General features: G+C 42.3%; 2 protein-coding genes across 3 annotated transcripts; one reads left to right on the top strand and one right to left on the bottom strand.

Annotated features, from left to right (window-relative positions):
* Positions 1-9733: 9733 nt before the first annotated feature.
* Positions 9734-13642, bottom strand: LOC311264868 (PHD and RING finger domain-containing protein 1-like). 2 transcript variants are annotated; one of them, XM_084366043.1, is made up of 7 exons: positions 13084-13642; positions 12069-12152; positions 11823-11962; positions 11600-11691; positions 11264-11463; positions 9972-10059; positions 9734-9881 (listed from the first exon to the last, which is right to left on the bottom strand). In XM_084366043.1, exons 1-7 carry the CDS (start codon positions 13249-13251, stop codon positions 9844-9846), a joined length of 810 nt encoding a protein of 269 aa, XP_084222169.1. In that variant the 5' UTR covers positions 13252-13642; the 3' UTR covers positions 9734-9843. The 2 variants fall into 2 exon arrangements, with proteins under 2 accessions (XP_084222169.1, XP_084222170.1); XM_084366044.1 differs by having other exon boundaries at positions 9976-10059.
* Positions 13643-13773: 131 nt separating this feature from the next.
* LOC311264867 (lysophosphatidic acid receptor 6) lies at positions 13774-16537 on the top strand (the record flags this gene model as incomplete). The annotated part of the gene is made up of 2 exons (XM_084366042.1): positions 13774-15014; positions 15467-16537. The coding sequence occupies exon 2, from the start codon at positions 15578-15580 to the stop codon at positions 16535-16537; it is 960 nt and encodes a 319-aa protein (XP_084222168.1). The 5' UTR covers positions 13774-15014; positions 15467-15577.
* Between the last annotated feature and the right edge of the window lie 74 nt (positions 16538-16611).

Here is a 16611-nt window from a genome sequence, read left to right as displayed (position 1 = left end):
TTATAAATAAATGACTGAAACTATTCATCGATTGTCAAATTTTTTATTTTTTTTAACTGAATAATCAGTTAATCAACTAATCAATGCAGCTCTAAAATGATCAATGGTGAAAAGTGGAGAATAAAAAAAAACAAAAAACATTTTACTCAAGAAGTGCTCTTCAGTACAGTTTTTAGGTACTCGTACTTTACTCAAAAACATTCATTTTATGCAATAAAGTACCGGTACCACTGCATTTCAGAGGGCAATATTGTTGTTTTTACATCACTACATTTACACAAATCATATTTTGAATGTATAAAATATGCTGCATTTGATCAATCAATCCACCCACGTTTACTTTAATTTCACTACTTTAATTATTACAGCCAGTGGTGATACTCACATGTTTTAGCCAACTTAAAGTTGAGCAATCACAATGTAGAAATACTCTGTTACAAGCGAAGGCAATGCATTACACATTTTACTTGTGTAAAAGTCCGAAAGTCAAACAAAAAGTGGGTTATTTATGATACAAACTGGTCCATTTTGAACGCATGATGTTACTTGAAATGAAATATTTTGACATGAACTGTTTTCAAGTTGTCAAAAACACAGTAATCTCAGATTTCCTTCAACTTGTACAACGACTTGTTGTATTTTGTAAGCAGCTATTCATCTTTACAGCCCGTACACGTCATCCGAGTTTGGATACAACAAACAAATCAAATGTTTGACCAACCCTAACCATTATCTAAACTGCACGTGTCAAATAAATGTAGGAGAATAAAGTACAAGTACATCAAGATTGTCCATCATTTAAGAGCTGCACTTGTGGTGTCGTTTTTGCACACAACTATAACATTTCCGATGGTACTTGAATGCAACACACGCTCAGCCCTCTGCATGAGAACGAGTAGAGCGCTGACGTCACGTTGCAACTCATTTGAATGAATACAACCTCTGTGCAGTGATCTCACACAGGTATGTGAGCCCACATAGAGACAGATATATGTTTTTATTGTTTTCTATTGAAACAGCAAAAAGAAAAGTTTCAGTCCCGTCAGGTAAAAATTTAATTAAATGATTCGCTCCTCAGTAACTAAAGAGAAACTCATTATTAATTGTTCCTGATAATTAACGGCTGCACGTTCACCAGAGAAGTGAAGTAATGAAGGCCTTTCTACACTCAATGAATAAGCAGAACGTCCACAATAGCTTCAGTTACTGCCCTCAGCTCAGAGATGCTCCCTGCAGCCGGTAGAGTCGCTCATGTGTTTCACACCTCTGGTACAGCGTGTTCTCCGTGTCACATCAGCGTGTTTTCACCGTGAAATCTATTCAATGTACAAGCGTGACTCGCTGAAACTAATTGCTCGATTCCCAGCCACTTTAAGGGAAAGTCTCTGCACCTTTAACACATTCCCCGGGTCGCTATATCTGTCTGCTTTCCCATGCAGCTGTTAAATGAGGGTATCTTAAGTGAATCCACTTCCCTCCAGCAAGGCTATTATTAATTCACAGGAAACGGGAAAAGCTTGGAGAAAAGAGCAGCCTAGCTTGGGATTTCACTGCAGGTTTTCATAGAGAGCCATTGTTCCCCTCCTGTCCCGGCTTTAAAAAAAAAAGAAAGGCTGCGGCTCGGGCCATGAATGGAGATGATCTCATCCATTCTCAGCAGAGACGTCCTGGCTGAATATCGCCATCAGTGACTGAATCTCAGAGGAAAGTTACACACTGTATCTGCTGCTGCAGCCGTTTTTCATGTCACACTGGAGAAGAGGGCGATGTTGGTCAGGTGGTCCTCGGTCCTTGGATGGATTGCCAATGAAATGTTGTACAAATATTCATGGCTCCCAGATGAATCCAGATGTTTGAGGCGATCCCTTTGTTTTTTCCTCCAGCAGACAATCATGAGGTCGACATTTGTAGCTCTGAGTGAAATGTCTGCTATTTCATAGACTGCCATGAAATTTGGACCAGACATTCGCGGTCCTCTCAGAATGAATTGCACTAACTTTGCTGAGCCGGTACTGTTCATCTATTGCCATGCGGCGCTTGCATGTTCTCCGTGGGTTTTCTCCGGGTGCTCCGGTTTCCTCCCACAATCCAAAGACATGCAAGAAGTTTGGCTAATCGGTTACTCTAAATTGTCCGTAGGCGAAATCATGAACATAGTAAACATCATAGTAAACTGCTAAACATCAGCATGCCTTGATTGTCATTGTGAACATGTTACCATGCTAAGATTAGCATTTAGCTCAAAGCACTGCTGTGCCAGTGTACAGTCTCACAGAGCTGCTAGCATGGATGTAGACCAGGGGTTTTTAACGACATCACAGGTAGATGGATTCATGTTAATTTGTATTTTCAGACACATTAAAATGTTTGAAATGAAATAAAATATCACCACAACCTGGAGGTGAGCTAACCAGGCTTAACCCCAGGTGCTACAGAAGAAGCCTGGGTGCTCTGTTTTTTCTTCTTCTTGCATAAAATGTCCTTCACCGCTTTGGGGACTAAAATAGCAGCTCCTCAGTCTTTTGATGCCCCCCACCACCACCACCATCCCCTCCTCGCTCCCTCTTCGCCTCATCCCCAGTTCCTTTTACTAATCTGAGATCAAAGCACCCTCTGCTTCTTTATGAAACTGTTGAGTCAGCAGTCGGCTGATCTGAAAGTGCACACTGCTGGAGAAAAGTTAAGACCTAACTTAGTAGCATGTGTGCAATCTTTACCGCTCTGGACTTTACTAGAGTGGCTTTTTCTTATCTTCTTATGCCATCGTCAATTATCAGTTACATTTTTTAGATGCAATACTTTGGGTTGTGGACATTCCCGTCAGGCTCAGTTGTGTTTTGTGCTAATAAGCAAATATTAGTATGTTAAATGCTGAACTAAGATGGTGAACATGCTGCACATTATACCTGCTAGACATCGACACATTAGCATTGTCATTTTTAGCACAGTGATTTTAGCATTTAGCTCAAATCACTGTGCCGAAAAAACATCAGCCCTGCATTAAAACAACACTAACCTCCAGACGGAGCCTGGCTGTGTGCCCCATTTCCAGCATTTATGCTAAGCTAAGCTAGCCTGCTGCCCAATTTCCCAAGATGTCAACCACTTCCTTTAAGATTTGTGAGTGTTTCTGGGGCAGGTTGTGAGTCACACACTGGACAGAATTGGGTCTGCAAGATGATTTACAGTGAATAGCTATGATATCACTAATGGACTGTTTGTGATCCATCTCCGGCTGCTGTTGTTTCCAGTGTGGCATCTGACAGGAGCGGGGTTGAGGCTTTTCTGCCTTTGTGCAGGGAAAAACGAGTAGAAGGGAGCTGTCGACTCCCATTTTTTTGCTCCCATCAGAGGCCCTGGCACGGCAGACACAAGCACCACTGCAGCGAGGAATCACTGGGAGAGATGTGTGGGTCTCTGAGAGGGTGACCTACTTTTTTTTTGCTCCCCTCTTTGGTCTGCTGGAGGAGAGGAGCTGCTGAGCACACAGCTCGTAATGTTATCCCTTCTGACTGCAGGTGCAAGGCTCCTACAAGTCACCACCAATGAGGGATGTGTGCAGATGCCGCAAGAATGTTTCTCTATTATGCATGCATATGTCTTCTCAGCACCGGCTTGCTCCAAAATGTATTCACGCGTCTATGTTAAATTCATTTAGTCTCGCCCATAGGACTGCTGCGCTCACTCTAGTGGTGATGTGTGTGCTTCGAAAGGTGGGGGGATGTATAGGGACATACTGGCATGATCGTTGGATCTCATTTTACAGGCAGTTATGTGCCAAACCTGGTCATAAACATAATATTTTGGCTCTTAAGTTCCCAAAAAACTATAAATTTTCATTCGTACAGTTCGATTTATGTCGGGATTAGACAAAAGAGATATCATGTGTTAAATTTTGATATTTCGAGGAGCAGTAAGGAGTGATTCTCAACATTTTTACAATGACACCTCTAAAACGTTAAAATAAAACAAGGTCGTCGGTTGTTGATGTAATACATCGGGTCACAAGGGGTCACGAGGAGACAGCATCGCTTCCTTTTAAGTTGTCCCACGCAAAACCTTTGGGAACCACCGAACTAAAGGACACCGCATGTTGTGATATTAATAAATGATATTCTCGTTCTGCATACTGGGTCACATCCAAAAGCCCTTGACACATGACCTTTCTGAGTTTGAAACCCCCCCATTAACGAAAAGCTGTTTATAGTCATACTGTGCAGTCACTGCTGACTTATTTAGCAGCCCTGGCAATGCACATTAGCCTGTGAAGCTAATGTCTCAACCAAAGTGCCTCTCTGCCTCAGCAGGTCTAAAGCATCACTCCTGGAGGGCGAGACGCCTGCAGCATCAGCACTGTGTTACTGCCACTGCAGAAAAAGATCTTTCCTACAACTAAACAGAGAAAGACTTCTTTCTTTCTGAGAGATGAGAAGATCAATAACACTTTAATATCTGGGCTCTGATATGAGCTGGAGCCAGGAGGCAGTCAGCTTTGTTTGACATAAAGACGGGAAGCAAGATGAAGCAGTTGGCCTGGTCAGTTTATTCATTTCAGGTGATTAATAATTGACCGAAAAGGTGTAGGCTGAAGTTTTATATATGCAGCTCATGTTTTAACAGGCTATACATGAACAAAACATAGTCAGAATTCCTGATTTCCAATCAAAAATGTGTTCAGCAGCAGCTGAATTAACATTAGGGAACTTAAAAGATGGGGAGAGTCGGCTCGCACCTCGCGCTCGCAAAGACTTTTATCGCGCATAAATCAATCAAATGGAGATGAAAGTAGATCATACAAAATTGATGTTACAGCATGTTTCACGACACAAACACTGCATAAAGTGATGGAAAGGTCATTTTTCACTGTGTGTGCCGGCATACTGCTGTGATGTCATGTATGTTTATATCAGTGAAGTCAGGCTTCGCTGATCTTGCCAAGTTTCTGACATGGATTTCCGACTTGGATGACGGATGTGGATGTTTGGTTGCTCTTTTCCATGTTGGAGTTTTTTCCAAGTTTCGCGTACAATGGCTATAATAGCATAGCTTCATATTTAGTGTACAGCTGTGAGAGTGGCATTGTAGACTAAGTGTATAATTCCTAAAGTGTCGAACTATTCCTTTAAAGTCTCATAAATGCCGTACACATTCAGTATTTGTGAATGAAACCTGGTTTAGAGTCACTCATTAGCACGTCACGTAGCCTGTCAGTCTTTAAAATCACACCGTACTACTAAACAGACTTTCTCTGGAGCCGCGAGTCATTAGAAGTTTTGACCTTGGCTCCATTGTGTGTTAATCGTGTTAGGGTAAGCCTAATTGCTTAAGGAGTCACAGACTTTACAGCCTAAAGCCCCTTCGGCGCTGGCCCGGCTCCTTATCCACTGGAAGGCTCATCAAACGGCGGCAGTATGTTGTTCCTGTCAGTGATTCCTGCGAGGGAGAATGTGACAGGATCCCATAAAGAGTTGATAGGGTGAGTACCGGGTCAACGCTGGAGCAGCTGGAAGAGAAACAAAGGAAAGTACTTTTCAGGAAGCCTGTTCTTCCACCGCGTCAGCTTAAATAGTATCAAATATTCAGATGCCAAAAAGCACTCCAGGTCCTTCCTCCCAGGTGTAAGGATGGCAGAGTTCAATGAATGAAACAAAGGGTCATGTGGGGTCGTAGTGTTGACTGCGAGAAAGTGAGGTTTACATCATTGGTGTAGTAAAGCAGCTGAGCTCTTCAGAAAAATAAATTATTTGGCTGAAGCTGTATCAACAACAGAGTCTCATTCCTAGCTCGTCAAACACTGACGCTTCGGGATTGTAGGCTGGGTCGGCTGCCAGTCCGAAGAAAATTGACGAGGTGGGAAAGAGACTCAAAAACTTGCTTGAGATTTTGGCTTATTTCAACTTTAAACTGATGCCAGGAAACGATGAGCTTAGCTTAGCATAAAGACTGGAAGAAGGAAGAAACAGAATCAGCACTTGGACGACTGATAACACTTTTTTGTACGTATTAAACAAACAAGAAGTCGTGTGTTAATTAGTGAGCTGTGGAGGTGCTGCTTAGCAAAACGTAGGCTAACTGTCTCCTGACGTTAGCTTCATGGTATCATAGTCATACAAAATCTCAAACTATTCCAGCTCACGTTTAATGAAGAATACATCAAGAAATAAAGCATTTCATGATGAAAAATGTCTCAGTCAGCAGACATACAGCTGCAACCGCTATAGCGCCGTTATTTTAGATCCCACTACCTTGCTCGGCATGACCCGCCCTACTCTGCCTCTGATTGGCTACATCCTGCATGTTAAGTAATGCACATGTGCAACTCTCACCAAAGATTGTACAGAGGCGAGATGTCTCACTCTGTAGCTAAAACGGAGCATTCAAGACACAGTGTGAAAAGGGATGGTGCAGCAATGCACCATATGAGAAAAATAATGTGTTTTATGAAAATTAAAGTATGTAAACCTATTCTACTAGGACCCCCAAATAAAAGTATGAACTGGAAAATGGGCATAATATGACCTCTTTAATGAAGAAAACATCTTCTGTCCTCCAGTAGGCAGTTTAGAGTCGCCCCATTTAAATGCAAATGGGGGTGATTGTCTAAGTATAGGTAAACCGACAATAAGAAACTGCGAGTGCTTTTCTAGCGTACGCTGGCTTTTAAAACACCTCGCAGTGTCTCCGTTTGGACATTTTGTTCATTTCAACAGTTCTGCTCAGCAAACATGTCTGGCCAACGAAGGTGAACGTTTGTTTTTCTGCACTCATTGTTTTGAGGGGGAAAGTAGGGCAAGATGAGCTGCAGGCTTGTTAAGTGCCCGCCCACTGAATCACACACACACACACACACACACACACACGCACACACACACGAGTCAACATGGTTACATGTGAGCTTTAATAATTTTACAGTAATGTCACAGGGATCACATCAAGCAGACGTGAGGTCACGGCTGAGCACGTAATTTTAATGATTTCCTGACCTCATGTTAGTCTTTTTTCTCTCTCATCTCTCAGAAACTGATTTTTTTTTTTAAAGCGTCTGCTCCAACACGCGATGCCTTTTCGACATCAAAGGATGTGTTTAATATCATGATGACCAGAAGCAACAGATCTGAGCGTGTCTGACTGAGGCAGCCCTCCTCTCGGGGAACGGCTGGACCGGATCCTCAGACGCCGCTGAGGGCTGGTGTTGCTAGGCGATGGGGCTCAGTGATGCTGAGGGAGGCGGGGATGAGGGGATCCTGCAGACGAGCCGAGAGGCTGCTCCCTCCCTCAATCTCAGATGCCCTGTTTGCCTCACATACTAGGAAGTTCTGCCTCCTGCATCTCCCTACATCACTTGAATACCTCCACGACTTTTTGATGGATTGCCGTGAAATCTTGTACAGACATTCATAGTCCCCAGAAGATGAACCCTACCGACTTTGGTGACTCTCTGACTTTTCCTTATGCACCAGGAGGTTTACATTTTTGTTTTTTAGTGAAATATCTCAACAACTAGGAGATGGAGTTTGGCTCAGATATTCGTGGTACCCAGATGATGAACCACTCAAACTTTACTCCTGAATTACTCGCGATTTTATAGTGTCACCATGAGGTTTATATTTGTAGTTTTGAGTGAAATATCTCTACTACTGTCGATTAGATTGCCATGAAGTTTTGTATAGACATTCATGATCCCCAGAGGATGAATTGTAAGAACTTTGGTGGTTCCTTAACTTTCTCTTCAGCGTCATCGTCAGAACAAACTTTGCTCAGTAGTTTGAGCTTTGAGGTTGACATTTGCAATTGTGAGTGAAAGGTTTGACTATTGTTAGATGGATGGCCAAGACATTTGGTAGATATTCATGGTCTCCTCAGGATGAACTCACATGTAGCTCAAAGCATCACTGCCCCTCAGTGCACGGCTCTGTGCACAACATGCACGACTCTTTTCCAGAAATGATGAAACTTCTCCCCACACGGCAGACTGGAGGTGGATTACTTTGAGAGGACTCATCTTGCACAACAGTTTATTGAGTTTATGTGTAAATGTGAAAAATTGAATCTACTTATAAAAGGTCAATTAAACAATAAGTGGCTGAGGAGGTGCAGCAGATTGTCCATTACTCATAGTCGTCGGTGGTGAGTCACAGTGTTCCTTCATTCACACGAACACACTGTATCTTAGTTTCCTGGCTCTATCGCACAAACAACATTCTGGTGATCCAAAGTACGTGTATAACTCACTCCAGTTTGAGTAACGTTTACTGAAAATCACAGTGAACACTTGACCACTTTAAAGATTTGGGTCTTCAGTGGAAGCTTATGGTCTAAATGATATAGAAAGTGTCGGGAAGACAGACTAAGACATTGTTTGTGTTGTTTTCATGGGATTTATTCACAGTAAGAAAAGTATAGAACAATACCAAACATAAAAACAATCAACAACAGTTTTTACAAAGGACAGAGAACAACATGAGTGTTAATACCACAGCAGCAGCAGGCTCTGGTCCTTCACATGGTGTTTATGGTTTGAGATCAACACTGCTGACACACTGCTGCCACCATGTGGTCATTACTGACATGTGTGCCTTAATCTCCTGACCACTGGATCTGAGGCCAGGCAAAAAAGATGCTTTGCATTAAAACTAAGCCATTAATGACATTTTAAAATTGCATTTAAATGACTTTTCTGATTCTGCTGATCCTCTACCTGTGGAAGAAGAGAATTTGTACACAGCTGTTTGCTCACTGCACCAAATATTTTAGAGATTAAAGACAGACAGCACCATTACAAACATGTCAGTCTTGGTTTTAACTAACTTAGCTCAGTTAGCTGTGCAGCTAGTGGTCTGGACGAGGCCCCCAGGACGAGCAGCAGGCTTTGAAGCCAGTTTTCGTAGTGGCCAAACCGTTTTTTTTGCAGGAGACTTGAGGAGTTTATAGTGTCAGTAACCATTAAGTGTTGTCTACCTCACTGCCAGGAGATGGCAGTGTTGGTTTATAAAAAGGTTTTAGAGGAATATTGGTTATTATTATTGGTTATTATGTCTTCTGTCTGTGTGATGGGACTCAGCTGCCACAGTTGAACCAACATCATTAAAAAGGTAGAAAGAGAAAAAGACCTTCAAAGAGTTTCTGCTCATTAACGATTAGATGGATGAAACATGCAGAGGCAGGTTTAGTCTCAGATCCTCAACACTCATTTACTAATGATTAAGTTATCAGTTATGTGAAAAGTGCCTTTGATGCTTTCCAATAAAACATGCTCTGTCACGATGCTCAGTGAATAATATAAATGTTAATAAGTTACAGATAAACAGACTTTGGTTCAGATAGTCTGTATAAAGGTCAGTGTCCTGCTGGTGGAGAGTTAACAGCCATGAATTAAACATTTTTAAAAGTGTAACTTATTTGAAAGAAGTATGAAGGTCCAGCGCATTCTCACTCCTAACGCACAGGACCGGCTCTTGGCATAGGCCATATAGGCGATCGCCTAGAGCGCCACATGCTGGAGGGATGCCGCCGATGCCGATAGACATTGTGCTGAAATTCGCTGACGGATATGGACAAAAAATGACCCATATTGTTGGGCATTTTCCGCAAAGAAGTCCAGACGTGTCCCAATTTTAAGTTGAGGATATGTAGCAGAGACTTTGATACAGATAAAGATTTTAGAAGTTTTTGTTTTTGCACATTCTGCCTCTATAAGGCCCATTTTGTTACAGGAAAGTACAAAGACTATCACTGCCCATAACAACTTTTTAATGCATATTGTGTAAGACTTTTTAAATAGTCGCTGTCTGCTGTGACATTCATTAGGCAGTAACTATACGTCTACTTCTTGGTGTCAGGAGCTCAAGTTGCACGCTTTCTTCTTTTTCTTGTCTTTAACTCTGTGAATCACACAAACATGTATAATGTCAAATATCACAGTGACAGACTCTTAAAGCTACATGGACGTGAACTGACGACTGATAACTTACTGACTGTGTCACTGTGATGAGGAGGTGCAGCTGCTTCATCTGTTGTGACCGCAGGCTTCGATGCCCTTAACAGGTATTTAGGTACATGCTGAGAAAGGAGAACAAAAAACTTAATCAGTGTCAGTGATCAGTAGCTACACGCAGATAACCTTAAGTTGGTAAACAAAGTGCTGTATGTGCTGCGAGCCTCTAGACGCCTACTCAGGTTAACAGCATTAGTCACTGTGAGCCATTTGAAGCCGCAACTGTACCACCTTAAAAGGAGTACTTAGAGCTCGGAGGAGGCTTGGTACAAGACTCTGAACGGCAAAGATAAACAGGAAATCAAGGCTTGAGCCCTAGAGCGGGTCGTCCAGTGATCTTAAGGTCACTGGTTCGAATCCCTGGCTCCCCCAGCTGCATGTTGAAGTATCCTTGAGCAAGATACTGAACCCCAAATTGCTCCTGATGAGCAGTTGGCACCTTGCATGGCAGCCTCTGCCATCAGTGTATGAATGTGTGTGTGAATGTGTGAACGTGACAAGTGTTGTAAAACACTTTGAGCGGTCAGTAGAAAAGCGCGATAGAAATATAAGTTCATTTACCATTCTTCAAGACCAGATATATCAGAGGTCTGAATAAAACAAGCAGCAGCAGTAACCCACACAGGGGAGCCCAAAGGGGGCCAAGACGCTTGTTTCAGACTGTAACCACGAACATCAGCAGCTGTCCCAGTATTTATGCATCACTGCTAACAGTGTATGCTCAAGAAAAGCAGAGCAGGAAACGTGGTTCAATGCCACAGTAACACCCATACAGTGCTAGATCTGTGTGGCACACAATCTGTGAAACAAATCAAACCACACTCTGATAACTGCTTCAAGAATTTTCTCTTGCTCCACTAACTTGAACAAGCCAGCTGCATTTTTGAGGTCACTTAAATAAATAATGTTCACGGGGAAAGTTAACGGCATATATTAAATCTTTACGCTTTACGTTTTCTGTATTTAGCTTCTTGATAAGATACACAGGGCTCACATACTTTCTCATACTTTATCACCGTTCAGTGTAAAATTAGGAATTGTAATTACTGCATTGGCTTTATCTCAGTGTACATACGGCGTATTTTATCTATTTTAGGGAATTCAAAATAAAGAAACCTGAGTAAAGTTATTGGTTGACGGCCCAGAAAACAGTTCAGTAGCTCGTACAGCTGTTCTGAAGATCTCAAATCCTCAAAGACTGAAATTATCTTGGTGAAAAACGTATTCCAGGTGTTTCCATAATCTGTCTGTGCGTAACGTTGAACATACCCAGGAGGTTTGGGGCCGAGGATCAGGATCGGTGCTGGCTCTGCTCTGGATCCTCTGGCTGTGGCGTCGTACAGTCGAGCTGCCGGGACGACTTATGGTGGAGGGTCGAAGGCGACTGCTGGTAGACGCACTTTCATCGACTTCAGCTAGGAGGTCGGTTAGTTCTCCATCACTGATCTCCTCCTCCAGTATGAAGGTGTCTTCACAGGGACGATTTGACATAAAGAAGAACACATTTTCTGACAGTAATCTATGAAAATCTATTCCTTTACATCCAGGAAAACTGTGTGTTTTAATGGTTATAATATCATGAGTAAATAAACTACACAGCTTTACCTGTTTGTTGAGGTATGACTGCACACTCAGGACAAATCCAGTCACTTTCAGGGCCTGTGTTTAACGGTGGTGTCAAGCAGTCCATGTGATGCCTGGAACATAAAGTGCAACCACAGTCCTGCGATTGAAAACCTTTTAAGACCATCTGAAGGTAGAATCATGACAGAATACACTGAGACAACACCACCAGATAAAAACTTGAAAGTGTACAGTCATGCCGTACCCTGAATCACACCGTATACACACTAGCAGCCGGTGCCTGCGGTCACTGCGTCCACATTCCTCACAGATAGCAGCACTGCTCCCCTCCTCCTCCTCCTCTTCATCATCATCAGCATCCTTTTTCTGAGTCTCGACTTTGATCTGCAGCAGCACAAACAGTTCAGCCTCCAACAGGGACGTGTTTCCACATCGTGTCACAGCAGATTAAGATGTATCAAGCTTTGTTAAGCGCACTGCAAATAGTCACCTTCTTTTGAATGTCCCCTCCAGGACACCGTCTCTGATGGATGAAAGCAAAACTGATCCGGTCCACTGGGCAGGTGTTGGCTGTCTGAAGTGAGAACGTTTTACAATTCGATTCACATTCACTTCGTAGGAAATAATAGGTCCTGTAATGTACCACAGTACAGCACAGAATCTGAACTAGGACTCGTTTCGTAAAATCGCCACCTGTTGCTTCGGCGTGTGCTTGACAGCCTGCGTTTGCAAACTGTTGATGTGGCCGAGAGTTTTTTGAAACTGGAGGAGGAAAAAAATACCCATGAACGTGTGGACTGGGCCTAAAACCCAAACATACTCTTCCAATAATTATATAAATCAACAGCAGTGTTGTTCACGTTTGGGTAGCTGCTGCAATTTTATTTATATAGCCCAAAATCACAGTCACATTGCCTGGGCTTTATAGTGAACAACATTATCTGTCCTTAGACTCTATACTCAAGTAAGAAAAAAAAACAAAAAACAAAAACCTTTTAACAGCGGAAAAACCTTTGTTAACTGTCTTATCATTCAGCTCTAATCTCAAATGCATTTTAAAATATATTAAATAATGTTCACGTCACTACTGTCTTTTATTTTTTCTTAAAACAGTGAGCAATCAAGGTGGTGTAGTTACACTTGTTTTACAACATAAATCAACTTGTTTGAAGATACTGATGTATATCAATATTATACTCATTTTTTTTGTTTGTTTTATTATCTTTTATTCTTTATTTTGAATTATTTCAACTACCCATATTCAATTGCTGTCTCTGAATCCATTTTTGTTTTTAATATCCTGTTTTTCTTACTGTCTACTGAATTGCATTTTGATTGTTTGCAAGGTGATATGTAAATAAAGTTTGATTGATTTTGCAAATATCTGACTGCCACAGTGGGATTTTTACACCTTTTTGGCAAAAATTAAAATAAATATTCTGCTTCAAGTATCTCTGGCTACCTTGACTGACATATACTGCTGGACAGGTGAGGTGTATGTTTACCTGGGACCACTGGAGAATACATTCAAGGCAGAAGACATGCTGACAGTTCTCCACAGAGGCCACTGCTTGTTTCTCAAAGGGGCTCAGGCAGATGTAGCATTTCTCTGACTCTGATATTAAATCTGCATCTTCTCCACCTGCTCGGTCTGCCACAGTGGGCTTATCCATATTTTAATATTCCTGTATGTTCGTAGCCGATTCTACGAAAGAAATGCCAACAATGACTTGTTTTTAAAATCGGTATAAAACTGACCTAAAGCCAACATAACTCGACTGAGGGTTGATGTGTCGGAGCTTCCTGTGAGCTGTATTGACAGCATTTAGCTTCGCTAGCTAGCTTAACGGTCGCCAGTCGATAACTAGTTTAGCTAACTATCAAGCCGAGAGAACAGCCTTGAATCACTCAATATAGTCAAACAATATTAACCTTTATATGCATCGACACAACCCTTTAGTTATCTAGTGTAAAGGCGTCTATCACATTAAATAATTATAACCCCCACGTTAGCTAAAACTTGTAAACAGCTAACGATGCTAGCTACTCCTTTCGTGTTCCGCGCTACGGTAACAACTTCCGCTCGCATCCTTTCAGAACAAAAGCATCAAATCAAAACATCAAATTACACAAAAGGTATTTAGAAGCCAAAACACACACTACTCAAAATTAATCTGTGACACATCTAAATGTTTATCTTGTGTTTTGTGAATTTTTCTGGTCCCCAAAAATAAATGCGACACATTTAATTTGACTTTTATTGCACATCCATGCACATGCGTATATTCACCCATACCCAAATATCCCTAACTTATTATGAGTAGTGTGAACTGAGTCATAATCCAATTAACAAAACTTTACTTTTTTGTCCAAATTTGTGAAGAGTATCTAAACTTTTACTGCAAACTGCCAAACTTGGATTAACAACCAGGTAAAGCAGGCATCGGCTCCAGGTTTCACTGGATGGCAACAGGTTTGTGATAATCTCATGCAGTAACAATAAACAAGCACTTTTATATGAAAATATGCACAACTATAATATCAACTGACATGATGAAGTCTTGCTTTACTACCTGACTGTGAGGCCCCGTCTTGGGATTTTAAAATCTTCAGTGATTCAGCTCTTACATGGTGCACATCCCAAAATATTTCAAAGTGTTGTCACGTATTATTCCACCTTAGGGATACTGTTCATAATGCACAGAGAATGAGAAGACAGAGTAGGAAACCGGGGCCCAGCAGCTAACCTAAGAGGTTAATGTGGCTTTGAAATCTACAGACAGGAGTGTAACCCCACATCCACAAGATAAAGATCTCATGTGCACAAGTTAACACCCCGTCTGCACGAGATACGGATCCAGTGTGCACAAAAAATAACATATCTTGCATGAAAACGTCCTAAAAACCCAGACGCTCCTTTAACTTTTCATTTAGCGCTCCATACCCGCGAAAACTGGGTGATCATGCAAAAAAGAAAATCCTGAGACATTTAAGGCCTGATGTAATGTTTGACCTGCATGAGCAACCCTACGTAAAATTAAATCCACTCCTCGTAAAGATTATATAACCTGCTTGAAATGTGGGGAAGTGGAGTGTTAGTTGCGTTTCTGTATTTGGGTGATTCGGCACAGTGAAAAACACTCATCATAGATCTTATTATACTGCAGTGGTTGGGTGATAAAACTAGCCTGCTTGCATAATCTAGTCTCACACTATGATTTCCTGACCCTCCCTCAACTCTACACCTACAGTAGACTGAAACAGGAAATTAAGAGGCTTGAACAAAGAGCAGCGTATATATACGCTCACTGTATTCTGAGAGGAGCTGCACCACGAGGAAGCCGCAACAAAACACAGCTTTTATCTCATGCGTTCTCAGCATGCCGTGTAGTTTTCTGCATCTGGAGATCAGGCAGAGGCGTCCCTAGGACACTTGGTAAGTGTTTTTTTTCTTTACAAAATGGAATAATTTGTGTTAACATCTGACAAATATAAATAAAATGTTTTTGAGAAGTTGTTATTCCTTAAAATGTGGTGAAAACTCCTTAATATTAATATTGTAGAGCTGATTTAATGCTCAGGATTTAAAACTTTTAGCTTAAGTAAACAGAAAATGTATTAAATAAACAGAAATGTTTAATGTCTCACGGATGCTACTTGAAGCGTAACTTTGATTGTTACTGTTCCAGTTTAGTGGTTTGGTGTTTTTCCGCCTTTATTGTTTCACTTCACCATCTTTCAGAATAATGTAGTCAGCTCCTGCAACAAAAACAATGTGTTTAAAGCGGAAGGAAAACTGTTTTTCATCTAGTAAAACCTTAGTTTCCAACGTAGTGTGAAACTGGAAGTGGAAAAACTCTGAGTGGAAACTTGTTTGTGTTGCTACAGTTACAGAAAACCTGAAGCCTGCCATGCAGCAGCAGCAGCAGCGCTTATGAGAATCAACCTACGCCGTGGGACTTTCACTCAACTGCACTGACAACACTTCCATCAGCAACGATGAACGCGTTAAACTGCACCGACCCTTCAGAAGAGTACCAGTACTACCTGTTCCCAGCGGTCTACATCCTAGCTTTAGTTGTAGGTCTACCACTGAACCTGGCTGCCCTCTTCGTCTTCACCTTCAGGGCCACTACACGCACAGCCTTCAGCGTCTACATCAGCAACCTGGCTCTGGCCGACATCGTCATCCTCTGCACTTTACCCTTTAAGATCCACTACCACCTCCACAATAACAACTGGATATTTGGGGATATCGCCTGCCGCACCACTGGGATCCTCTTCTTCTCCAACATCTACATGAGCATCTGTTTCATGACTTGTATCTGTGTGGACCGCTACATGGCCACCGTACATCCGCACACCTATCTAAGGATGCGCAGCCCCTGGTGCTCTTTCATCGTGTGTGCGTTGCTCTGGGTAGCGGTCGGAGTGGCTATACTGGTTTTCATCCTCATGGGACCTCTGAAAACCAACGAAGACAAACCAGGAAGCCTCAGGTGCTTTGAGAATTTTGCCAAGAAGGAGTGGAACTCGCGCTTGGCGGCTTACAGCTTCATCTGCCTGAGCTTTGGCTCCCTGCTGCCCTCCCTGATCATCCTGGTGTGTTACCCTCTGGCCGCAAGGCGAATTTCCATGATAAAGACTAAAACGGCCCAGAAAGCCGTGAGGGTCATCTGCACCATCCTGGCGATAACGCTGCTCTGCTTCCTGCCCAACCACGTCGTCTACCTGCTGCACCTCCTTTGCCGCGTGGACATCATCCAGAGCTGCTCCGCCGCCAACGCCATCTACCACGCCAGGCGGGTCACCATGGCGCTCGTCGTCCTCAACACATGCCTGGACCCGGTGCTTTACTATGTCACCACCAGCCACTTTAACTGGAAGCGCTTGAAGATGACATGGCTGTGGGGAAGGATCAGGAGGACCAGGGGGATTTATACCATCACAGTGACATGAGTGAACAGCATGTCTGCTGTAAATACAGCTCTGTAGGTGCTTCACTGTTTTTGGTAAGCCAGTACTGTAAAAAT

This window comes from Pagrus pagrus (genome assembly GCF_965226575.1).
Source record: "Pagrus pagrus genome assembly, chromosome: 11".
Taxonomy (NCBI): domain Eukaryota; kingdom Metazoa; phylum Chordata; class Actinopteri; order Spariformes; family Sparidae; genus Pagrus; species Pagrus pagrus.
Note: the sequence above shows the minus strand (reverse complement) of the source record. Positions and strands in the feature narration are given on the sequence as shown.

What these genes read in the sequence shown, in the direction of transcription:
- LOC311264868 (XM_084366043.1), bottom strand. Translation starts at nt 13,251, where the DNA reads ATGGATAAGCCCACTGTGGCAGACCGAGCAGGTGGAGAAGATGCAGAT. An exon ending in TGTATACGGTGTGATTCAGG is followed by an intron (nt 11,692 to 11,822) that starts GTACGGCATGAC and finishes TTTATGTTCCAG; the next exon opens with GCATCACATGGACTGCTTGA. An exon ending in AGTCATACCTCAACAAACAG is followed by an intron (nt 11,464 to 11,599) that starts GTAAAGCTGTGT and finishes GTCCCTGTGAAG; the next exon opens with ACACCTTCATACTGGAGGAG.